Source organism: Pipistrellus kuhlii, unplaced genomic scaffold (genome assembly GCF_014108245.1).
Source record: "Pipistrellus kuhlii isolate mPipKuh1 unplaced genomic scaffold, mPipKuh1.p scaffold_m20_p_12, whole genome shotgun sequence".
Lineage (NCBI taxonomy): Eukaryota > Metazoa > Chordata > Mammalia > Chiroptera > Vespertilionidae > Pipistrellus > Pipistrellus kuhlii.
In genome coordinates, this window is record NW_023425427.1 from 17,461,250 (window position 1) to 17,485,445 (window position 24,196).

Below are 24,196 nucleotides of genomic sequence, written 5' to 3' on the forward strand. Positions count from 1 at the left end.
TTCCTCCCAGAACGGAGCCACGGTGCACAAGACCCAGGAAGCCGGGGCAGCTCCCGAGCGAGAGTGCAGAGCCGAAGGGGGTGACCTGGGGTCGTGCTTGAGAGAGAAGAACACTGTGACACGGGTCCCCAGGTGGCCTGAGGGTCCAGCAGGATTTGGAAGCGCTGCTGGCACTGGGAGGAGCGGGGTTTACGATATCCAGAGAAACGGAACCAGATTAATTTCCAGAGAAGCCACACCGCACCGTGGGTGCGTAAAAGCAGAAGACCATGCCGATACCGGTTTGGCTCAGTGGAGAGAGCATCAGCCTGCAGACTGAAAGGTCCCAGGTTCGATTCCGGTCAAGGGCATGTACCTTGGTTGTGGGCACATCCCCAGTAGGGGGTGTGCAAGAGGCAGCTGATAGATGTCTCTCTCTCATCGATGTTTCTGACTATCTCTCTCTCCTCCTCTCTGTAATAAATCAATAAAATATATTAAAAAAAAAAAAAAAAAGCAGAAGACCATGGTGGTGTCTGTGTGGGAGGACGGTGGGTGTGGCGGGAAAGCTCGGATCTACTACGAGGCTGTAGCCAGGCGGGGAGGAGTGAGCCTGCGAGGCTGTAGCCAGGCGGGGAGGAGTGAGCCTGTGCTCAGATCCCACAGAGCACACACACACACACACACACACACACCCCGTCTGTCTGTCTGTCTGTCTGTCTGAGGCAGGGAGCTGCCTCCTCAGAGGCGCCGTGGGGACCCGGGGGAGGGCTGGCGGCGGCAGTCTCGCTGCTCCCCCACACTCACTTGAGCAGGCCGAGGATGAAGGCGTCGAAGCGCATGGTGTGGCTGGTGAGCTCGGGGAACTGGCTGACCTTGTTGTAGAGGCCGTGCAGGACCTTGGTGGAGGGGCCTGGGAGGAGGAAGCCGGAGCCGCGGGTCACACCCGCCCAGTCTCTGGGACCCTAACGTCCCCCCGGTGTGTGTGTGTGTGTGTGTGTGTGTGTGTGTGTGTGTGTGTCCGTCGCGCACGCGGCGCCTACCTAGCTGCGTGGAAGCCTCGGCCACGCTCCAGGGCGTGTTCCTGCGCTGCCCGATGATGACGTCCAGCACGAAGGCCTTGAGCCCGTCCTCCAGCACGGCCCGGACCGCGGGGCACAGGTACTTCAGGACCAGGTGGCCCACGTTGGGGCTGACGGAGCTGTTCCCCAGCTTCGCCTGTGGGGGCAGCGGGGAAGCACAGGGGCTCACTGCACGTCCGGCCCTGGTCCTCTCCGGCCTTCCTAGCCCTCAGGGTGCCCCTTTGCCATCCCCGTTCCTAAGAACCAACTCCGGGTCCTCGGTGCAGGAGAGCAGGAGAAGGCGAGGGTCAGTGGGCAGGGCTCAGCTCTCCACGGCTTCTGGCCTACCTTCACCCCAGGATCCCGGCTTGTGCCGAAATGGGCCACGATGAGGTCCACGGCGGTGTTCACAGCCTTCACCAGCCCTGCGAGAGAGAGAGACTGGTGTAACGGCTCCCGGAAAGGCCCCCCCGAGCGGCTCAGCCGGGACTGAACCCTCCTCCATGGGAGGGGGAGGGGCTTCCACACACACTCTCTCTCTGCCCCTGCACACGGGCCTCATCAAGGCACCAGGCCCAGGCCACTTCCTATTTCCCCCAGTTCCCAAGCCCCTCCTGTGTTCACGCCCCAGCTGGGACCCACTTTTTTTTTTTTTTTAAATAAATATATTTTATTGAATTTTTACAGAGAGGAAGGGAGAGAGAGAGAGAGAGTTAGAAACATCGATGAGAGAGAGACATCAACCAGCTGCCTCCTGCACACCCCCTACTAGGGGTGTGCCCACAACCAAGGTACATGCCCTTGACCGGAATCGAATCTGGGATCCTTGAGTCCGCAGGCCGACGCTCTATCCACTGAGCCAAACCGGTTTCGGCTGGGACCCACTTTGATTACATTATTGAGACTCTCAAAGTCCTAACTTCCTTGCCGTCTTACTCCAATCCTGGTCAATCTGTCTGTCTTCTCCACTCTGAGACGCCAGGCTGCTGGCTGCTGATAAAGTGCAGGGCCACTCACACCGGTGACCAGCAAGGGCATGCCAACTCCTCACCTCCCTTCTCAGCCCCGGGTTCTACTCACACAGAGAGCAGCGGCCACTGGTCATGAGTTCCTTCAGCTTTCCTCTCCACCCCAAAGACATAACGTGTTGTTTCTCCTCCCCCTGCTGCCCCCTCACCCTCTTCCATGTTTTGGAGGAAGGTGGCTGCTCCCCTTCTTGCCCAAGCTCTTCCCTCCCCTAGGCTCCAGATCTCCCTCTCTGTCTCTGAAAGGGACTTCAGCTTCCTCTTCCTCCCCTTTAATGGGCTCCTTCCCCTTCAGCCCCTCATTTTTTTTCCCTCTCCATCATCTCGCGAAAAGTGCTCTCTCTTATGATCTCTTATTTGCTAAATAGCTTGATTCCTTGTGGGTCCATATCTTACTAGATGTTACCATCACGTTTACGCTGGCCTGTAGGCCCTGTGGTAACGGAATCCCCCCCATCAGAGCACATGGACGCTTATTTATGATACGCAGGCTCCCTCACCAAGCTCCCGGAGAGAAGAGACTGGAGCCTGAGTCCAAAGCATCTGATCAGTGACCCTTTCTCACGCGTACACACTCAGGGCACATGGTACACAGACTTCTGGCCCCGATGCCTGTGCTAATTCCTTCCTGGCCCCTGGAATTCTAAGGGAGGGAGGGCCAGGCAGCAGGGCAACAGGCACACACAGGTAGTGACAACAGCATTCCTGGCCTGAGCTGGGGTGATCTCCACCTTTTTTCTGAAGCAGGTCAATGGAAATGGCTTCTGAGTTGCCGTCTGGGGACAGACAGAACTCAGCTGGAGGCTTCTCCGTCAAGGAAAAGGGATCTTGGAAGTCAGGGCAGGTCAGTGGTAACGGCTTCCCCATTTGACCTGGAAAGAAAAAAAAAGAAAAAAAAGGAGAAAAATCAGTCCCAAGAACTCTCTTTCCCAGAGCTGCAGCTCAGCTCTGTGCCTTATACCCTCCAAGACTGACCCCTTCTCCAGCCCCTCCCAGCTGCGGGAGGGCCTGCCCCGGTATCCGGGGACCTGCCCACACACCGTGCAGCCGGCAGTTCAGGTGGCCAGCGGCACTGAGGGAGCCGGGGAATTCAAAGATGGGGTTCCTTCGGGCCAGCCGCGCTTCCTGTGGCCTTCGGTCTAGGCTCCCTGACAAGCCGGGTGGCCCTAGCGGGTTCTTCCTCCTGTATTCCCGCCACTTGAGCGCTTGAGGGGACAGGTGGTTGGCTGAAAGCAGAACGGAGTAGCAGAAGAGACAGGAAAGAATTAGCAGGAGACAGTGTTTCATACCCACCCAGTGGGCCCCTGTATACCATGAGGGTTAGGAGTGCATATGCTATCCACAGATGTTGGGGAAGGAGATTATATATATATTTACAGAGAAGAAGGGAGAGGGATCGAGTCAGAAATATCCACGAGAGAGAAACATCCATCAGCTGCCTCCTGCTCAACCCCTTACTGGGGATGTAGCCACAGCCAAGGTACGTGCCCTTGACCGGAATCGAACCTGGGACCCTTGGGTCCGCAGGCAGGCGAACGCTCTATCCACTGAGCCAAACACGTCAGGGCGGGATGCAAGCGTCTGAACCTCAGCTCCCAGGCTGGGCTACGAGAGGCTATTCAGAGAGGGCGGTGGTGTCAGCGTGTGCGGGGGCGGGCCGTGACGCTCGTACCGTTACTGGGCCTGGCGGCCATGCAGCCTTCCCCGCCGCCCCGGGCCAGGCCCTCCGCTCGGCCGAGGCCGGATCTCCAGGAGCCCAGAGGCGGCAGGCTTCCTGCCCCATGGAGCCGGTACTCAGCCAAGCTGGTCAGTATCTTCTGATCCTCCTCCTGGGGCTGCTGGGAGGCGGCGGGCTGCACGGCGGGACGGGAGAGGCTCCACGGCGGAGGCGGCGAGCTCTCCCGGGCTGCGGCCTGCTCGGGGGGCGGGGAGCAGGACACGGAGGCGGACGAGTCTTCGGTGCTGAGCCCGAAGGGGCCGGCGGCGCCCCGGATCGGCGAGTAGCTGCCCAGGGGTGACGGGCGGGAGGTTTCCGGCTCAGGCCCGGCTCTCCGGGCCCCTCTGCTGGCGGAGGCCTGCGGCTCCCCTGGAGGCTTGGAGGCAGGGGCCTGAGCCGCGGGCACGGCCAGGGGGGCGGGCTGCTGGGCACGGCTGCAGCCCGACAGGCTGTAGAGCTGGGAAAGGCTGTGGAAGGCCCGGGCCTTGGCCAGCTGCTTGGGGAAGTGGTGCTGGAAGACGAAGGGCTGGATGGGCAGCGTGGTCGGCCTCTGCTCCTTGCTGTAGCGGAGGACTGGTCGGCTCTCAGCACCACCCCCTGTGGCGACACGGACGGAGAAGGAGTCAGAGGGACAGACACTGAGGCCACGGGAGAGGAGGCACGGAAGCAGGCGGGCGATGCCGCTCCCTGGGGAAGGGGGGAGGGGGAAGGGACGGGTAAGATCGGGTTGTGGGAACCGAGTGGGGTCGGGGTAATCTAAGGTTGTGGACTGTGACACAGCTCCCCACTTCTTTTGTCAAGCTTTTCCTATTGGATATGAAATGGGACTGTCTTGTATTCTTGCCAGTTCATTCACTCTTCATTTTCTTGACTTCAAAGATGGGTATATCTGGAAGCTCAATTCTTATATCTCACTTCACACATTCTCCCCTGTATTATTCAAGTTCGGACACTCAAACTACCGAACCCACCTTCCTATGATCCCTCCACCACTCTGCTTTAGGGTTTTGCTTTCATTTAAAATCGGCTATTTTAAATATATTTTATTGATTTTTTTACAGAGAGGAAGGGAGAGAGATAGAGAGCTAGAAATATCGATGAGAGAGAAACATCGACCAGCTGCCTCCTGCACACCCCCCACCGGGGATGTGCCCGCAACCAATGTACATGCCCTTGACCAGAATCGAACCCGGGACCTTTCAGTCCACAGACCGACGCTCTACCTCTGAGCCAAACCGGTTTCGGCAAATCGGCTATTTTAGATCACGTCATCCATCACCGTTCTCCCGATGACTTCCATCTCTGTCAGAACTACTGTTTCCTTTGTTTCTAAGGCCCAGAGACTTGGAGCCAGAGCCACAGATTTCCAGGGTCAAGATGTTATTTACCTCAAATTTTCACTCAGCACCCCCTATCTCCATCCAACTAGGCACATCTCATTCTTGGGCACATCCGGCCATAATAACACATTTCTTTACTCGCAGCCAGAATCAGCCTCCTGTACTTCTCCTCACCTCGCTCCTACATGATCCAGGCACTGGAGCCTCAGAGTCCATCTCTGCTCCCTCATATGTTCCCAGAGTGGTCCTCTCCTGCCCTGCCAGCCAACCTTCAGGTCCCTGCCCCTCAGAACACGGGGCTCAGAATCAAACCCAAAACTCGCGTCACTCTGTCTCTGTGCATGGGTGGCGCCTCTGATGAAACACTGCGTGCTGCAAACATCTGAACGAACACCAGGTGGCGCTACAGGCAGCCACACGGCCTAACCCCCTGGGTGTGGCTCACTGGCACAGCTCTGTGGCTCAATAACTCCGTGAGGCAGAGATTACATCCCGACTTGACAGATCAGGGTACTGGAAACTCAGCGATGAGGTCATTTGCCCAAGTTCACACAACTGGGAGGTGGCGGAGAGTCTCTTTACCACATCGCACTGCCCATGGGATGGTAAAGGGCTGGGCTTTCCTGTCCCTCCTCCTTCCCCATCAGATTACTTCGGGGAGTCTTCAGGGGGTGGTGGCCACAACCCCAATAGGGAGGCGTTCCAGAGCCACTCCCAGGGACACTTTCTAATGATGCTCTCCTGTCATCCCCGGCCAGTTAGAGAGCAACCGCTGTCCTTCTCCCCTGCTCGTTGTGCTCAGCACACTGCCTCTCGGTCCTGAACGTGCCAAACTTACGAACATCTCCGAGCCGTCTGCACCTGCTCTTCTTTCTGCCTGGGATTTTCTCATCGCTCACGCATCAGCTCACACAGCACCTCCTCACTGAGACCTTCACCACCGCAGCCCCCCTGGACAGTCCCTCTCATTACCCTGGTGCCATTTTCTTCCCAGCATTTTTTTTTTTTTTTTCACCACCAGAAAGGATCTTGTTTATTGTCTTTTACTTCTAGTAAGGGCCCCAGCAAAGCAGGTTTTAAAAAGCTGTTCATTGCTGTCCCCCCAGTGCCTAGAACACAGCCTGGTACACGGTAGGTAATGAATAAAGATACGTTAAATGAGGGGATCCCCGCTGAACCTTCGGTTAAGGCTGGCCTCACTGCATCCAAAATCTTCTTAGCAGCTTGCTTCCTAGAGTACCAATTTCATCTCACCCCCCGTGGCCACAACTGCCCACAGAATAAAGTGGAACCTCCTCAGCCAGGTAGGTGCCCACACTGGCCACAGATTAGGCTTCTTCCGCTCAGACTCCCACACCTGCCACCCTCACCCACACACTCCTCCCACCGAGAGCCTGTCTTTAAGCAGCTGCCTTTCCTGCTGGGAATGTCTCCTTCCTTTCCACTTATTTCATATCAAATTCCAAGGCTGAGCTGACCCTGGCTATCAGATTGGGTCCTCTCAACGCCCCCCTACATTACACCTCCTATGTAAAGAATGTTTTAATTGGACCATCTAATCCTACTCTTTAAGCATCCTCCCTGCTAAGTTCCCAGGATGGAGTGTGAGGCAGAGGAACATGATGAGGGAAGGGCGGGCAGGGGGGGATTATTGTGAGGAGAGGGTCTCAGTTCTGCCCAAAGTGAGTTTTCTCACTTTGCTATGTGACCACCCTTAAGAAAATTGGAGACAGAGACAGACCATGTCCACCCAAGTCTGCTCTTCTAGGGGACACAGCCCCATAGTCTCAATCGCTCCTTAAACCGGAGGGAGGGCCGGGAACTCCCAGGGCAGCACTGACTGGTTCGGAGTCGGGGGCTAGCAGCTTCCCTCTGCATTCTATGGATACACCCAGTCGTCCTAACTTCTGAAAATCCTCCAAAACTGCCGATTCATTCTGAGTTTGCAACCACTGAAATACCCCAGATAACTCAGGTACAGCTCACTCATCAAACTTCCCGCGGGTCCCTGCCTTACCCGTTCTTTCCAGGTTTGGTAAGATCCTTCTGAATCTCGATTTTGCTGCTCAGGATCTCAAAGAGATCTCGGCTTCTTTAGTCATTTATGAATTCATTGAATTGTCACTCATTTTATTATTATTATTATTATTATTATTATTAATTATTTTTACAGAATCAAGAGAAGAGCCCTGTGGTAGGTCACTGGAGACTCATGGAACAGCACACCATCTTGATACAAAAAGTCACCTGATGGAAAACACTTCCAATGCCTCTCCTCCCATCTCTGACCAGGATTACCAGTATTCTCGCCCTCAGAATGCCAGCCACAGGATCCCCTGGGCCTACATACGCCCACCAGACACTGCAGTCTAAGAAGGGAATGGCTAATCCCTCTATTTCTGACCTGCATCTTCCCTCCCCTTCGGTCTCCTCTCCCAAGGGCAGCTCCTTTGTGTATGTTCAGGTGTGAAATCTTTGCTGGACTGTGTCTCCAAATGGTAGCAATAATACTATTTATGGTTTTTTAACCCCTTTCCTTTGATAAGCCAAGACACCCAAGCTAAGGCTGCAGCACAGAAAATCCCCCTTTCCTTCCAGACCCGCAGAGATCTGGCTTCCATCCTCTGGCTTGCTCCTGGAATATTGCTTTTAGGATTATCAGCCTTACTCTTAGTGATTTCTCTTCAGAACTCATTTGGTTGAACCTAACTCTTTTTGAAACTTTCTCCTCCTCTGGTTCTGTGACTTTGCTCTCTCCTGGTTTTCCTTATATTTTCCTGTCTAATTCTTTTTTTTTTTATATAATATATTTTATTGATTTTACACAGAGAGGAAGGGAGAGAGATAGAGAGCTAGAAACATCGATGAGAGAGAAACATTGACCTGGGGATGTGCTTGCAGGCAATGTACATGCCCTTGACTGGAATCGAACCTGGGACCTTTCAGTCCACAGACCGACGCTCTATCCACTGAGCCAAACCGGTTTCGGCTCCTGCCTAATTCTTTTCTGTTTCCTTTGAGGGTTGCTCTGCTCACCCTTCAATCATGGTATCCCCAGATTTAAGCTATCCTTGTTCCCTTTATAGCTTCACACATTCTTCCTGGATGCTCTCGTCCACTCACAGCTTCAACTACCACTTTTATCCCAACAACTCTCCCATCATGGTGATCTCCTGACCTCCAGGGCTCCTTTCCAATCTACCTTTTACCCAATCAACCAGTGAACTTTCTAAGAGGCAAACTGAAACAGGCTAAGCTGTTACAAACAAACAAGCCACTTTGCTGGTTGAAATCCATCACATTCCACTAAGGCTCTCCTCAATTATTTGTAGTTTCTAGAAAGCACCAAGTTATTCTGTGCCTCTGTGGTTCTGTACAGACTATTCTATGACCTAGAACAGTGGTCGGCAAACTCATTAGTCAACAGAGCCAAATATCAACAGAACAACGATTGAAATTGCTTTTGAGAGCCAAATTTTTAAAACTTATTCTTCTAACGCCACTTCTTCAAAATAGACCCACCCAGGCCGTGGTATTTTGTGGGAGAGCCACACTCAAGGGGCCAAAGAGCCGCATGTGGCTCTCGAGCTGCAGTTTGCCAACCACGGACCTAGGATATGCTTACAGATCTGCACAAAGCTAATTCCTGCTTGTCTTTCCAGACTGTGCTTGAATGTAAACTGTGTTAGCAGTCCTTTCTCTAGCATTTCATTCTGATTGGGATGTTCTGTAAACCGCCATCTCTGCATTTTACTTTCCTGTTTCCATCCTTGGTTGGAATTCCTTGAGGACAGAAATTGTCTCTCTCATCTCTATCACCAGCACCCACTTAACAAAGAGTCTTTATAAAATCACTACTTAAATATTACAAGATAAACAGGAAGTAGCCGGACTAGGAGACCTAAAGGCCAAGGGTCAGCCTCAGGCTCTTTGAAGAGCAGCTGCAATGTCCGATCAGAGCATGTGCTTCACGGGCACCCAGTGTGGTCTGCCTGTCGGACACATCCTGGGCTTTTAGACATCACCCTTAAGCACCGCAAAGTCCTCTGTGTCCCAGACTAACTCTCGCCTCATCCCTTTCCCAATAAATCTAATTCTGTTGGCAGCCCCTAATCACATTATCATCTTTCCAGTTATCCAGGCTTAGAATCACAATCTTCTGAGCGCTTCCTTTCCCAATCACCCTCCGAGTTCTGTCGGTTTTATCTCTTCAGTGCATTTTTTATCCTCTAACCTCCTTCTCCCCTGGACTGGAGAGATGCTTGGTCCAGGCTGAGGAGTCGCTAGTGATATGGATGGGGTGGGTGACGGGGCCCTATCACTGAGGCGGCCGCCATGCACTTATCCTGGTAATCTCCAGCCTTTCGTTTCCTTACCGTCAGCTCTAGCTCTGGCATCCCTCTGGGCATGGCTGTTGGCTGGGCTCCCTGGGGGGGCAGAGCCTGGATCCAGCAGCTGCATCATGGAGCCTTGCCCAGAAGCTCTGAGGACGGCAGGTGGCATCTCACTGGCCTGGGGGCCCTGGTAGACCTGGGCGGACCAGGGCTCTGAGCCAACTGAGTCCATGCCCGGCCCCGTGGGCATGGGCGGTAGACTGTGGCTACAGTGAGTCCCCTCGTCCAGCGAGCCCGCCCGGTCTTGCTGGGCTTCCTGAATGGGCGAGAAGTCCTGGGAGGAGTCCCCGACGCTCGCCCGGAGCGGGGGCGACCCAGAGCCCGCGGCTTTCTTCCGGCCTTTGGCGAGCTCCGCGAAGGAGGTGACCCGCTTCGGAGGGGAGCCGGGCCCGGCCAGGGCCGCGGGGCCCTCGCTCAGGCGCACCGGGCAGCTCAGCATGCGCTCCAGCGAGCCCGGGCGGGCGGGCGGGCTGCGCTCCAGGCTGCGGTCGTAGCTCCGGGAGCGCTGGCGCCCGGGGCCCAGGTTTGGGGGGGAAGTGTTGGTGTACACCTGCCCCTCCATCACCGCGGGGCCCGCGGGGGCTTCGGCTTCCATGGGCCTCGCCGGCTCCTCTGGCTGGGCGTCTGGCCTCCGGAACAGATAATACTCGGAGGGCTGGTTCGGGCCGGGGTCCGGGGCAGAGCTGGGCCCGGGGCTTATCTTGGCGTGTTCCTCCGAGCAGCTGGTGATGGAGGAGCCGGCGGGGCTCGGGGACGACTGGGAGGACAGGTCGCAGGTGACGAGCTTGTAGTAATTCTGCGTGGCCACCACCAGGCGGGCCTGGCTCTGGAAGCAGGCCGTGAGGTCGGCCACGGCGGGGCAGGGCTCAGAGTGCGGGCGGTAGGAGTTGCAGTTGGCGTCGAGCTCCGGGGATGAGGCGTGAGGACAGCCGCAGCTCCCCTCCCTGTCCCCGCTGTCAGGGTGGTGGGACTCGTAGGACATCTTAGACTCGGCCGGGGAGGGCTGCAGGTCCAGGTAGAAGGCGCCGGGGTCCGAGTGGCTGCAGAAGGAGGAGTCGCTGCAGGACTGCGGGGCGGAGTTGAGGTTGGCGTGGGGGTGGCCGAGCGCCTTGCTGTAGAGGGTGCTGAAGGTGACCAGCACGCCGTCCGAGCTGCTGCAGGAGGAGTCGCTCACGTAGCCCATGGACTGGTCGGCCGCCTCGGACTGGCTGGACGTGCTGCTGCAGCGGCAGTGCTGGGGCCCGGAGCCCGAGCACCCCGGGTTCCTCGGGGACTCGTCTGAGCTGAGCTTCCACTCCTGCTCAAAGGAGAAGCCGGAGGTGTCGCTGGCTGCCCCTCCGCTGCCGCTGCCGCTGCCGCCGGGCGCCCCGCACTCGTCCAGCTCCATGGTCTCTGCGTCCGGCTCCGGCCCGCAGCCGTGGCCACTGCCGCGCTGCTGGGGACCCAGGGCCGTCACCGGCTCCTGCTCCTGCTCCTGCCCCTCCACCACGCCGGCCCGGCCCTGTGCTGCCCCCCACGGCCTGCCGGGTGTGGGGCCAGGCGGTGGCAGCTGGAAAGAGGACAGACGGAAGGTGGGCTGGCCGGCTCCGTGCAGGTGGAAGGACTGCTGGGTGGCGCCGTCACCGATGCTGTCATCGTACAAGTCGCCAAGTCCCGGCTCAGCCAAGCCCCCCTGCAGCAGGAAGGGGTTGTGCCGTTTAGGGGCCCCGGGGCCTCTTCCATCCCGACCCCTGCCCTTGGCGCTGCTGTCCGCGGGCCGCGCGGGCCCCCCCGGAGCAGCGTGCAGGCTGCTGTACAGCAGGGAGTCCGCTGGTCCCAGGTCTGGTTCCGCCTGGGCGATGCCCAGCTCAGGTGGGCAGAAGGGGTTGGGTCTGGTGCTCCCGCTCCCGCCGCTGGCCCCCCCGCAGCACTGCCTGTCTGGGACTTGGCAGTGTACCAGGGGGATGTGGTGGACGATGAGGGTCTCTCCGGTAAGCTTTGGGGGACTATCCATTCTGGAAAGTTCGAACAAGGGCATCAACAGCGCCGGACACTGCCCCCGGAGCCCGATGGGGCAGAACGCATTTCATCAGGAGAGCCTGGCACCTGGAGAGAGAGGGAGAGAAAGGGAAGCTAGTGTCACTTCCCTGGAAGTCTGAGGCAGGCCCTTCCGCATGTGATTTCCAGCTGGAGAAAAGCCCGACGGGAGAAGAGACTCAGAGTCCAGACGGAGCTTGATCACACGGCCCAGTGGGACAAGGGGTATACCACACCCGCTGCATCACACAGGCCCAGCCCCCGAGTCCCCCTTCGCTTTAATTTGCCACGTGTCCGCTGTGAGCCAGGCCCCCTTTGATGCCACATGCGGAGATCTGGGGATCTCAGAGACAGCATTTTCTTCTTATCAAGGACCCTATTCTTAGCTGTAAACAATGACTAATCCTCAGTGAAAATAAAAAGCATGACTAGTGAAGTAACTATGAAAACGCCACTAGGATGACTGATAGGGTGCTAAGTACTGCAGGGGTTTTCAAACTGCGGCCCGCGGGCCACATGCGGCCCGCAGAGGAGTCTGATCCGGCCCGCCAGGTTTTTTGGGCAGTGAGCGCAGCCGAGGTGTTACAGTAGGAATTAGTAGTTCATATAGTCTGGCCCTCCAGCTCTCTGAGGGACCGTGATCTGGCCCCCACTTTAAAAAGTTTGAGGACCCCTGCATGGCATGGAAGTTTACAGATGGGAGAAAAATCACAAATTCTAAATCATGTCCTAATAGCAATAAGTTAAAATTTTGCAAGTAAAGTATTTTTAGGTATACTCTGTCATTTGACTCCTATGTCATTGTAGACTCCTTTTCTCCTCTTAAAAAAAAAAATATTGAATTTTTACAGAAAGGAAGGAAGGGAGAGGGATAGAGAGCTAGAAACATCGATGACAGAGAAACACCGATCAGTTGCCTCCTGCACACCCCCCACCGGGGATGTGTCCGCAACCAAAGTACATGCCCTTGCCTGGAATCGAACCCGGGACCTTTCAGTCTGCAGGCTGACGCTCTATCCACTGAGCCAAACCGGTTTCGGCCTTTTCTCCTCTTCTAAACCACAGAATACCTGCCGCTCTCTGATGGCTTGGGCTAAGAGCCTCACTCTCTCCCTCTAATACTGTATTGACGCTTCTTGAATGCAGAGGCCAACGTGGGCATTAGAGTGACTGCAAGTATGGCTGATGCCAACTTCTTCCTTCTCAATGGAGGTGGGGTCTATTTTTATCTCCTCTCTATCACTCTAGCACAACATCACATAGGCCTGGTCAAATATAAGAGGCAATAATACACTCTTAATATTTGTCTAGCGCAGGATATAGATCTTCTGAAGTATGCAAATTCTGCTCAGTTTTAGCCTAGAACAGGGTCTTTTAGAAAATCTTCTCTCCCCAGTTTTATCTCTGACAGGTTAAGGTTCTCTCTTGTCCAAGGTTTCCAAGTACACAGAGGCCCCTTGGAGCTTCTCCGGTCTCCTAGCCAGACTAGGCACGTTCTCATGTGCTACCACGTTCAGATCCTAAGTCTTTACTTGCTCTGACTCCTCATTCCTTCATTTCTCTTTCTTCCCTTTATATCCCTGTCATTTTCCTTTCATCCATCATGAGTCTAAATCCCTCATCATTAAGACTCATTTAATTAAACTCTTAATACTACCAATTCTTAAAAATTTAACTCATTTAGCCGAAACCAGTTTGGCTCAGTGGTAGAGCATTGGCCTGTGGACTGAAAGGTCCCGGGTTCGATTCCAGTCAAGGGCATGTACATTGGCTGCAGGCGCATCCCATGGGGGGTGTGCAGGAGGCAGCTGGTCGATGTTTCTCTCTCATCGATGTTTCTAGCTCTCTATCTCTCTCCCTCCCTCTCTGTAAAAAGTCAATAAAAAATATATTTAAAAAAAATTTAACTCATTTAGATCATAGGATCACAGCTCTTCATGTAAAGCACAATAAAGAGCTAGGCAAGTTCATGCTCAAAAACATGAACAGGTAATACCTGAGATTAAAAAATTTAAACGGCTAATAAATACATGTGTGAGGGACACAGTAGTATGATATAACTATGTGTTTTAGGCAAATTACATTAAAATTTAAAAGCAAGTATATGAAGGTGACCAGTACCCAGTGTGTTTCTCACACATTGGTATTCTCTTTCTCTCTCCTTTTCCCTCTCCCTAGGACCAGTAGGGCATATCCTCAGGTGAGAAATAATAATAATTAAAAAAATGACCCTCCCGGCATTGCTCAGTGGTTGAGTGTCGATCTATGAACCAGGAGGTCATGGTTTGATTTCGGTCAGGGCACATATCCAGGTTGCAGGCTGGATCCCCAGTGTGGGGTGTGCAGGAGGCAGATGATCAATGATTCTCTCTCATCATTGATGTTTCTATCTCTCTCTCTGAAATCAATATAAATATATCTTATTTTTAAAAAAATATGTTTTATTGATTTTTAGAGAGAGAGGAAGAAAGAGAAAGAGAGAGATGGAAACATATCATCGGCTGCCTCCTTCACACCCCCTATTGGGGATCGAGCCTGCAAGTTGGGCATATAACCTGACTGGGAATTGAACCAGCAACCTTTTGATTCCTGGGTCGACACTCAGCTGCTGAGCCACACCAGCCAGGCAATACAAATATATTAAAAACACACAAACACACAAACAAACAGATTTGACAGCCTCTTCCATAAATGGTGCTGGAAAATTTGGTCAGATACATGCAAAAATAAAAATTAAAAAAAATGAAACTAGACCACCAACTTACACTGTACACAAAAATAAAGTCAAAATGGATAAAGGACATAAGATGGGAAACCATAAAAATCCTAGAAGAAGCCATAGGCAGCAAAATATCAGACATATATCATAGCAATATCTTTACTGATACAGCTCCTAGGGCAATGGAAACTAAGGAGAAAATAAACAAATGGGACTACATCACAATAAGAATCTTCTGCACAGAGGAAGAAACCATCAACAAAACAACAAGAAAGCCTTCTGCATGGGAGAACATATTTGTCAATGTTATCTCTGATAAGGGTTTAATCTCCAAAATTTATAGGGAACTCATACAATTTAACAAAAAGAAGATAAATAATCCAATAAAAAATGGCAAAAGACCTAAATAGACACTTCTTGAAAGAGGACATACAGAAGGCCAAGAGACATATGAAAACATGCTCAAAGTCAGTAATCATCCGGAAGATGCAAATCGAAACAACGAGGTACATCTCACACCTGTCAGAATGGCTTTCATCAACAAATCAGCAAACGACAGATGCTGGCGAGGATGCGGAGAAAAAGGAGCCCTCTTGCACTGCTGGTGGGAATGCAGACTGGTGCAGCCACTGTGGAAAACAGGATGGCATTTCTTCAAAAATTTAAAAATGGAACTGCCATTTGACTAATAATCACACTTTGAGGAATATAGCCCAAGAAAACAGAAACACCAATCAGAAAAGATATATGCACCCCTGTGTTCATAGCAGCACAGTTTACAATAGCTAAGATTTGGAAACAGCCTAAGTGCTCATCAGCAGATGAGTGGATTAAAAACTGTGGTACATCTACACAATGGAATACTATGCTGCTGTAAAAAAGAAGGAATTCTTATCATTTGCAATAGCATGGATGGAACTGGAGAGCATTATGCTAAGCGAAATAAGCCAGTCAGAGAAAGATAAATATCACATTTCATTCATTCATTTATGGAATATAATGAACAACATAGACTGATGAACAAAAATAGGACCAGAGTCATAGAAGCATTGAACAGACTGTCCAACCTATGAGGGAAGGTGGGGGTGGGGTAGGGGAAGGTGTGTGAGGGGATAAGAGATCAAAGGACTTGTATACATGCATATGAGCATAACCAATGGACACAGATGAGGTGGGAGGGATGTTTTTGGGGGTGGGGGTGGGGGGCCGGGGCCAATGGGGGAAAAAGGAGACTTATGTAATACTTTAAACAATAAAGAATTTAAATTAAAAAAAGATGTATAACCCAATTAAAAAATGGGTAAAGAATTTGAATAGACATTTCTCCAAAGACCTACAAATGGTTAATAAGCACATGAAAAGATGCTCAATATCATTAGTCATTAGAGAAAGAAAAATCACAACACTTCACCCCCACTATGTTAGCTCAGATAACAGACAGTGACGAATGCTGGTGAGGATGTGGAGATGGAACGCAAACACGGCTGCAGCAATGTAAAACGGGTGCCATGCGGCCGCTTTGGCAGTCTTCAAAACGTTAAACATAAAGTTACCATATGATCCAGCCCTCCCGACGCCTAGGTATATACCCAAGAGAAATTAAATCATATATTTACAAAAAAGCTTGTATATGAATATTCGTAGCAACATCATGAATACATACAGTATTGTAAAGTGGGAACTATACTAATGTCCATCAACTAATAATAGATGGACTTAACGTGGTCTATACATGTAACAGAATATTACTTAGCAATAAAAAGAATGAAATACTAATGCATGCTACAACATGAATGAATCTTAAAATGCCAAGTGAAAGAAACCAGTCATCAAAGGATTCTTTGTATGATGCTGTATGAGTCCATTTACATGAAATGTCCACAATAGGCAAATCCACAGAAACAGAATGTAAATGAGTAGCTGCCAGGGACTGCAACCCTGGGGTGGGGAGTGACTACAAATGGGCCTGGAGGTCCTTTTTGGGGTGATTCAAATGCTCTGAGATTAGACAATGGTGATGGTTACACAAGTCTGTGAATAAAATAAAAGTGGAATTTTATGGCAAGCCATAATCTCGCTATTTTATAAAAGGGTGAATTCTATGGCATATGAACTATAACTTAATAAAGCTGTTATTAAAAACATTTTTTAAAATAGAGAAAAGGATTAGGGTTTATGGGAAGATGTAAGGAGAGGTGAGGGAGGAAACCAGTGTTGAGCAGTGGAGGATCCCGGGCATTTGCAGAGAGAAAGGTGAGAATAAGAGAGGAACAGCCGTCTGGAGTGGCTCAGTGGCTGAGCATCGAACCAGGAGGTCACAGTTCAATTTTCTGTCAGGGAGGATGGCAGGTTTCGGGCTGGATCCCCAGTGTGGGGCCTGCAAGAGGCAGCCAATCAGTGGTACTCTTTCATCACTGATGTTTCTCTCTCCCTCTCCTCCCTTCCTCTCCAAGATCAATTAAAAAATATATTAAAAAGCAGATCAACGAAAAAGTTTTAGCATTTATTAAGAGAGAGAGAGAGAGAGAGAGAGAGAGAGAGAGAGAGAGAGAGAGAGAGAGAGAGAGAGAGAGGAACAGCCACGTTAAAGTGTGGGGTTTTGTAGAGAGAGATAAAATGGATTTTTTAAAGTTTTGCTACAAGATCATTTTTCTTTCACTCCTCCCATCTTTTCTACTCCTTTGCTGAGAAAACTTTGGGCTCAAATACATATGCCACAAAGATAACAGAAAGTTGGAAATACCCTAAAATTTCAATAATAGTCAATTTAAAAATGTACAGAACAGGGTATCATTAAAATAATGTTGTATTAATATTATGGACTTGGGAAAATGTGCACAAAATAGTAAGTGAAAACAGCAGATCACAAACAGCTCATACAGTCTAACACCATTTTTGTAAACACCGGGAAATACATCTAACTCCGTCTTAGTTCAGGCCGCTCTCACAGAGGACCTCAGACTGGGTGGCTCATCAAAGGCAGAAGTTTATTTCTCGCGGCATCAAGGTGCCAGCATGGCTGTCGGGGTGAAAGCCCTCTCCTGGTGCAAACTGGCACCTTCTTGCCGTGCCCCCACAGGGCATAAGGAGCAGGGTTCGCTCCGGAGCTTGCTTTTTAAGGGCACTAATCCCATTCGTGACCTAATGACCTCCTACAGGTCATTAGGTCATGACTGACCCTCTTACTCTCATTACCTTTGGGAGTTAGGATTCAGCATACGAATTTTGGGGGACACAGACATTCAGACCACAGTGGTATGCATGGAAGAAAATTCAAAAGCACATACAACAAATGTTAACAATGCTTATCTCTGTTGAGTGATTTTGGATTATTTTGTTTTATTCTCTTGTTTCATCTGTATTTTCTAATTTGTGTATCATAAATACCCATTACGTACATCATTCAAACAGTTTTCTTCCCTTTATACACCGCAGATACCATGGCTCAGGGGTTGGGGAGGGGGTTTCCCCTTAACATAGGGACTAGGTTTCCCTAGGAGCCAGGCCATATCCCAGGCCTGGACTAGCAGGAGGGTAGAAAGCTTTCTTGAACATAGAGCAGTAATTTTGGGTGTACCTATGGGCTACAGCCATCACTTGATCTCTCAATGAATATTTCTCCCCCTTTTAAAGCACCATTTTAAAGAGTCATTCACAAGTATACACACATAAGAATTTATGATTCTGACCCACAAAACTATTACTGGGTCATACATGCATTCAAATGGAAAAACATAGTAACACACAGAGTCTAGAGACAGAAAGCTGATCCTCTCAACCAGGGAAAAGGAACAAATGGCTATGGAAGGTGATGAAGAACCTTTGGCTGGAGGGCTCTGACAGTTGTGTTATAACATTATGTTTATATCATGTTCCCTACACTGTCCTTGAGGTAAAAATCTGTGACGCAGCTGCCTCTGTGTCCCCAAAGCCCACACACGGTGCTTGGAACACAGTAGGTGCTTGGCTATTTGGTGACTTCTATTTTATCCATTTAAACATTGAATTGTCTTTTTTTTTTTTTTAATTGAAGTTAGGAGTTTTAAAAAAATTTATTCTGGATATAAGTCTTTTTCAGGTATACAGGTTATCCCCCCAAAATGTATACACACTTTAAGAGCTGATAGCTTAATTTTGAAAATTAAATGTTTTTTAACAAACACTGCCTTTATAATTATTCAGAGTGTGTGCATACATTTTTGGGGGACATCCATGGTGTGTTGAGAATATCTTCTTTCAGCCTGTGGCTTTGCCCTTTTGTTTTCTTAATGGTTTTGTTTATTTTTTTTAATAATAGAAACTTTTAATTTTATGAAGTTTCATTGATCTTTTTTCTTTTTCTTTTAGGGTTAAAGCTTTCTATGTCTCATCTAAGAAATCTTTGCCGATCCTAAGACCATAAATAAAATTTCCTGGTTTTCCCCTCTAAAAGCTGTATAGTTTTAGCTTTTCGTTTAGGTTGTACTAAATCCTATTTTAAGTATAAAACTCTCTCACTGGTTGGTTATATTTTATTTTATATTTTTGCATCTCAGGGGTCTTACTCCTTCCTGATTTCCACACAACCAAGGGAAATACCTGCCAATCATTCCTCCACAGAGAACTCCAGGTCAGCCAACCAAGGTGAAGTTCTGTAGGCATCTATCTCGTGAGATTTTAGGGCTTCTCCTACCCTCAAACTTACACATGCACACTTTTATGTACGTCATCTCACTGATCCTCACAACTCACCAAAGTCGTCAGGACCACTTTCATTTTAGAAAATAAGGAAATCGACAGCCAGAAAAGGAAAATGACTTGCCCAAGAGCATTGTGAATAAGTGACACAATTAAGATGGGACTCGGGAACCCTAACCTTTGACTTTTTTTTTTCTTCTTCTTCTTCTTCTTGCTCAGCTAAGAATGTAATGAGGATATTTTGTACAGGTGACGTATTTCAAATACCACAGAGCACATTTAGCAAGAACACATCTCTGACTTCTTTCCGGGGAGTGACTGGTTTGTTCCATAACAAGACAAGTTTAATGTGGCCCATGAGCCACATTAGATGAAGGCGAAGAGAAAACAGAAGGTGGAAGAGCTCTTTTCATAAGAGCTTCGTACATAATTTGCATTTACCTACTTTTCTTTTTCTAATCCAACTGTCCCTTTCAAGTCACTGCCCCAGGCTCTGATAACACTCCTCAGTCCTACCACTGGCCCTAGTTCCCAGCCCTCGTGTCGCTGCCCCGTTCACTCACAGTTCCCCAAACCCTTTCCCCTCCTCTGAGGTTCATATTCCTCAGCGCTCCCTGGGAACTAACACCTTCCTACAAATTCCCAGGATACTCCTCAATCATCTATTTGCATAATTAGGTTATTTTATGCATTATCCTTATCTGAGGGTATTTTTCCCACTGATTTCTAGAAAGAATGGGAGGGGGAGAGAGAGAGAGAAACATTGATGTGAGAGAGACACATCGATTGGCTGTCTCCCGCACGTGCCCCTATTGGGACTGGAGAACCTGCAATCGAGGTACATGCCCTTGACAGGGACTCAAATCCCAGACCCTTCCGTCTTGCAGGCTGACACTCTTAACGACTTAGCAACTGGCCAGGGCTTACCATATGTTTTTGAATCTCCCACTAAGGTGGTCAAAGGAAATGAGAACTGAAGGAACTCTTTCTATCTGCTCAGTAATAGGATAACTCTGGGCAGGAGAATGTTCCTAAACTTCAGAGACAGGTTTCCCTGACTTGGATCATCAGCATTTTCCGTCACAGGACCCCTCCCCTCTCTTTTTGGCCTCCTAAGGGAGGACGGGGAAGACAGCGGCTGCTCTGCAGCAGCAGCCTGACCTTGACTTGAGGCCCCAGGAGGAGCCGCAGCAGGACTGACAGCCTTTTCCCTGCCAGGGTCCTCTCCCGGGCAGGGATGGAGGGAAGAGAGCGGGAGGTGAATTCAGGAATGTCAGCTCATGCTCAGGTCTCTTCCTGTTAGAAATCTAAGTCTGCATAAGAAGATTAATTATAACAGGCCGGGTACCCTAGGCAATACACCGACTGCCTTCCCCTCCTCCCTCCACACTGAGGAGCCTCTTGGTCAACATTCCTTTTCACTCCATCCATCCTCCCCCGAGCCTGCGGTTCCCACAGTGCCAGCCGGTACAGTGTGTGTGTGTGTGTGTGTGCAGGCATGCTTGCGTGGAAAGAAAGGGTGGGCTGCATGCCTCCCAGCCCTTCCTCTGGAAAGCTGCACGGCTCCTCGCTTATTCTCCATCATAAACTTACAGCGTTCCTCGTGCTGTCTCCTCCCTGCAGCCTTTGTTTCCTAGATCTGACCCCTCCACGGGGAGGGGGGGGGAGCACCAGCCCGGCCTCTGCTTCTCCCCATCTCTGCACCACAGCCCAGATCTACGCAGGGGTGAGCCTGTCTAATGCCTGCTTCTCGTGCTCCACCTCACTCTCTTTTTAGGAAGGACAAAGCCAATCCTAGAAACGAGGGTCCAAATGTGCTGCTGATCCGTTATCCTTGGGTCGCGCCCCGCCCCTCCCCCAGCCCCGCCAGCCCTACCTCTGTCCGGAGCCCCGCGCCGAGCCCGGAGCCGTTCCTTCCGCTCCGACCGACCCGAGCGCCCCAGCGCTGCCTGGACCGCTCCAGCCGCGGGGCCACGCAGCGGGGCCGGGCTGGCTTCCTACGGTCTGATTTCTGTTAACACAATGGCATCGCTGCCAATGCAAGGAGGCTGCGCAGTCCCAGCCCCAGCATCCCTGCAGCCCGGCTGGTGCTGCGGTGACGTTGCTGGAAGGGAAGGGGGAAGGGAGCGCAGCGGGCGCCCGCAGCGCCGCTCGGCCCCCTCCCTGCCGGTCCCCGGGGCCCGGGCCCGGGGCGGGGTGGGTGGGGAGAGGAGGCAGCCACCCAGCGAGATGGGAGCTCGCCGGCAGCGGAGGAAATCAGGGGACAGCCCTGGGCCCAGCTCCCCTCCTGTCCTTAGGAGGCTCAGGAAAAAGCCTGGGCAGGGGCTGAGCGTTTCCTTCCTTCCTTCCTTCCTTCGGCCGCTCCTTTTCGATTTTAGCCAGAAGCCTCCCTCTGCCTCCTCTTTTTGTCCCCCCTGAGGGACTTCTGGTTCCCCAGCCTTTTCCTTTGGCTGGGATTCCACACCAGCCTCAGGGCGGGGCCGCGGCCAGCAGGGCGGGCGGGGTTCCTGGAGCCCGGAGGGAGGGAGGGAGGCCGGGGGGACTGCAGTCACACCAAGTTCGGCCCAAGTTCGGCCTCTCCGGAGGGGAAGCCCGCCCAGGCTTGGCCTCTCAGCAGTGGGGTCTGTCAGAGAGAGGACCGGGCCATAAGCATCCGCCACTGGCAGGGCGGCGGTGAGCCTGAGGACAAGGTGGCTGCAGGCTCCTTCTTGCCGCTGTCTGCCAAGGTGAATGGAGAAGAACCGTCCTCTCTCACCTGGTCAGTTCCTGGTCAGCGCTGAGGAGGGTCAGTGGGGAGGCAGCATCCCTCCAGGCCAACAGGGAGGGGAGCCCATTTTCTTCCTTTTTTTTTTTTTTTTAAATATATATTTTATTGATTTTTTACAGAGAGGAAGGGAGAGGAATAGAGAGTTAGAAACATCGATGAGAATCATCAATCAACTGCCTCCTGCACACCCCCTACTGCAACCATGGTACATGCTCTTGATTGCAATCGAACCTGGGACCTTTTAGTCCACAGGCCAACGCTCTATCCACTAAGCCAAACCGGTTTCGGCCTATTTTCTTTATTTTCTTTTACTGATTTTTCACAGAGAGGAAGAGAGGGGATAGAGAGTTAGAAACACCAATAGAGAGAAACATCGATCAGCTGCCTCTTGCACACCCCGTACTGGGGATGTGCCCACAACCAAGGTACATGCCCTTGACTGGAATCCTTGCACTATCCACTGAGCGAAACCGGTGTCGGCTATTTTCTAGGGAAGGAAGTGCTCTCCTCTAGGTCAGAAAAACAGATCTCTTTTCCCTTAGACCTACAGAGCCCTGTACTCCTTCCCTGCTCCTCCCTCCTCAGGTTCGGGGCCAGGTCTGTGGGAGTCAGTAAGCAGGAGAGAAGCCACAGCCGGAGCCAGTTACACAGTCAGCAGCAGCACGTCTGTCCGCGCCACGCCACTGCCCCCTGCTGCCGCCCTGGACACAGAGGTGCCTCCAGCCGGGCGTGGCCCCTGAGCACCCGCCTGCCTGCGAACGGCTCCTCCCAGGGTTGACTGCTCTCTGGGCTCCACAGCCATGGCCTTGGATTTCAGGTCGCTGGAAAGACGCCCTGGGCCCACTGGCCAGGAACACAGCAGCCCCCACAGGACCCAGGAGAGAGCTCCTTTCCCCCGACTGCCTCCTCTGAGCCCTGTGAGCCTCCCGGGTCACCGGTGGTGGGATGAGCTGAGCGGAGCCGTACAGAGAGGAACAGAAGGGGCCAAAATGCCAAAACCTATCTCCAACCGGGACTTGTCTGAGGGGCCATGGACCCTGGATCCTACAAAGCCGGAAACAACAAGGAAGGGGAGGAGAGAGCGAGGCTGCTGTTCATAAAACGAACCTTTAGTGATCCGTGCAGGGAAAGTAAAAGGCGTGGAAATGGTGTAACTGCACTTCCCTCTCCCGGAGCCGATTCTCACCTCAGGAGGGTTTGAATGAGCTGCTGCAGATTAGGTCAAAGTCAATTCCCATGACCAAGCGCTTGGAGCTCTAACTTCTTATAGTAAGAGCTCCGGGCCCAGGGTCTTTGTCCCAGAAATTTCTGCGAGGCTAAGCCATGCGTTGCCCTGGACAGCCACGACGTAGGTGGCAGCTCTCATATTCGCTGGACTTGGCTCATTCGTTACGTCTCAGGCCACACGGACACTACTTTCCGCCTACTATTGCCTTAGATCTAGAGGGCTTCCGATGAAAGATCATTTAAAAAAACAAACCAACCTTACATCAGCCTGGCTGGTGTGGCTCAGTGGTTGAGCACTGAACCAGGAACCAAGAGGCCAAGGGGTTCCTTTTCCAGTGAAGGCACATGGGTTGTGGGCTCAATCCCCCAGTAGGTGGTATTCAGGAGGCAGCCGATGTTTCTCTCATCTATGTTTCTATCTCTCTATCTCCCTCCCTTCCCTCTTTAAAATAAATAAAAGACGTATTTACAAAAACACACACATTACCTCAGCTGTCACCAGAAACTAACATCAGTCCACGAAAGGTTGAAGGATTAAGGAAATCATTTCTCACCTGACATGGCTATCTTTCTTTTCTTTTCTTTCTTTCTTTTCTTTTTTTTTTTTTTTTTTTTTTTGTATTCTGCCTTAATGTCTCTTCTAGTCTGCACATTCCAAGTTATATTCGTCTTTGTATCCCCAATATTCAGTGAGTAGGACAGTGTAATTTTTATTTTGTGTTCCTTATAAAGCCTAGCACCGTGCTTGGTATATAGAAGGTGGTTAGTCATAGTCTTGTTCAAGAAGAATAGTCCAGAAAGAGATGTGCCTTGAGTGTAAGTGAATGTGTGGTGAGTAGTTTTGACTCAAAAGGCTTGGAAGAGAAGACCCCTGGCTGTTTATGTAAAAAAAAAAAAAAAAAAAAAAAAAAGAGTCAATTTTCAAAAGGTGTCATTAAATATTGGGGGATCGATTCACAAATTATATAAATGTTGAAGCACTATGTTGTACATTTAAAACTAAAATAAAGCTAAAACCGGTTTGGCTCAGTTGATAGAGAGTTGGCCTGTGGACTGAAGGGTCCCGGGTTCGATTCTGGTCAATGTACCTTGGTTGCAGGCACATCCCGAATGGGGAGGGGGGTGCAGGAGGCAGCTAATTGATGTTTCTAACTCACTATCTCTCTTCCTTCCTCTCTGCAAAAAATCAATAAAATATATATTTTTTAAAAAACTAAAATAAAAACATATTGGATGTCAAAAACAAAAAAGAAAGCTTAGGAAAAAAAAGAATA

At 51.0% G+C, this 24,196-nt stretch overlaps 1 protein-coding gene and 1 long non-coding RNA gene across 7 annotated transcripts in view; both read right to left on the reverse strand.

The window, feature by feature from the left end:
* RUSC2 (RUN and SH3 domain containing 2) overlaps nucleotides 1-24,196 on the reverse strand; it is a 54,634-nt gene that overhangs the window by 2,643 nt on the left and 27,795 nt on the right. For 2 of the 6 annotated variants that reach the window (XM_045580012.1, XM_036433423.2), the window contains 7 exons: nucleotides 9,499-11,601; nucleotides 3,738-4,379; nucleotides 3,106-3,291; nucleotides 2,797-2,937; nucleotides 1,389-1,465; nucleotides 1,023-1,197; nucleotides 787-892 (listed from right to left, as the gene is read on the reverse strand). In XM_045580012.1, coding sequence (XP_045435968.1) covers nucleotides 787-892; nucleotides 1,023-1,197; nucleotides 1,389-1,465; nucleotides 2,797-2,937; nucleotides 3,106-3,291; nucleotides 3,738-4,379; nucleotides 9,499-11,533 — 3,362 coding nt within the window. In that variant the 5' untranslated portion in view covers nucleotides 11,534-11,601. Of the gene's footprint in view, nucleotides 1-786; nucleotides 893-1,022; nucleotides 1,198-1,388; nucleotides 1,466-2,796; nucleotides 2,938-3,105; nucleotides 3,292-3,737; nucleotides 4,380-9,498; nucleotides 11,602-14,770; nucleotides 14,804-20,804; nucleotides 21,340-24,196 lie in introns of those variants that run through there. The other 4 variants (XM_036433424.2, XM_045580013.1, XM_045580014.1 and 1 more) reach the window with 4 other exon arrangements.
* LOC118716354 lies at nucleotides 8,113-9,492 on the reverse strand. The gene is made up of 2 exons (XR_004987130.1): nucleotides 8,733-9,492; nucleotides 8,113-8,514 (listed from the first exon to the last, which is right to left on the reverse strand). It is a non-coding gene; the product is annotated as an uncharacterized LOC118716354 (long non-coding RNA).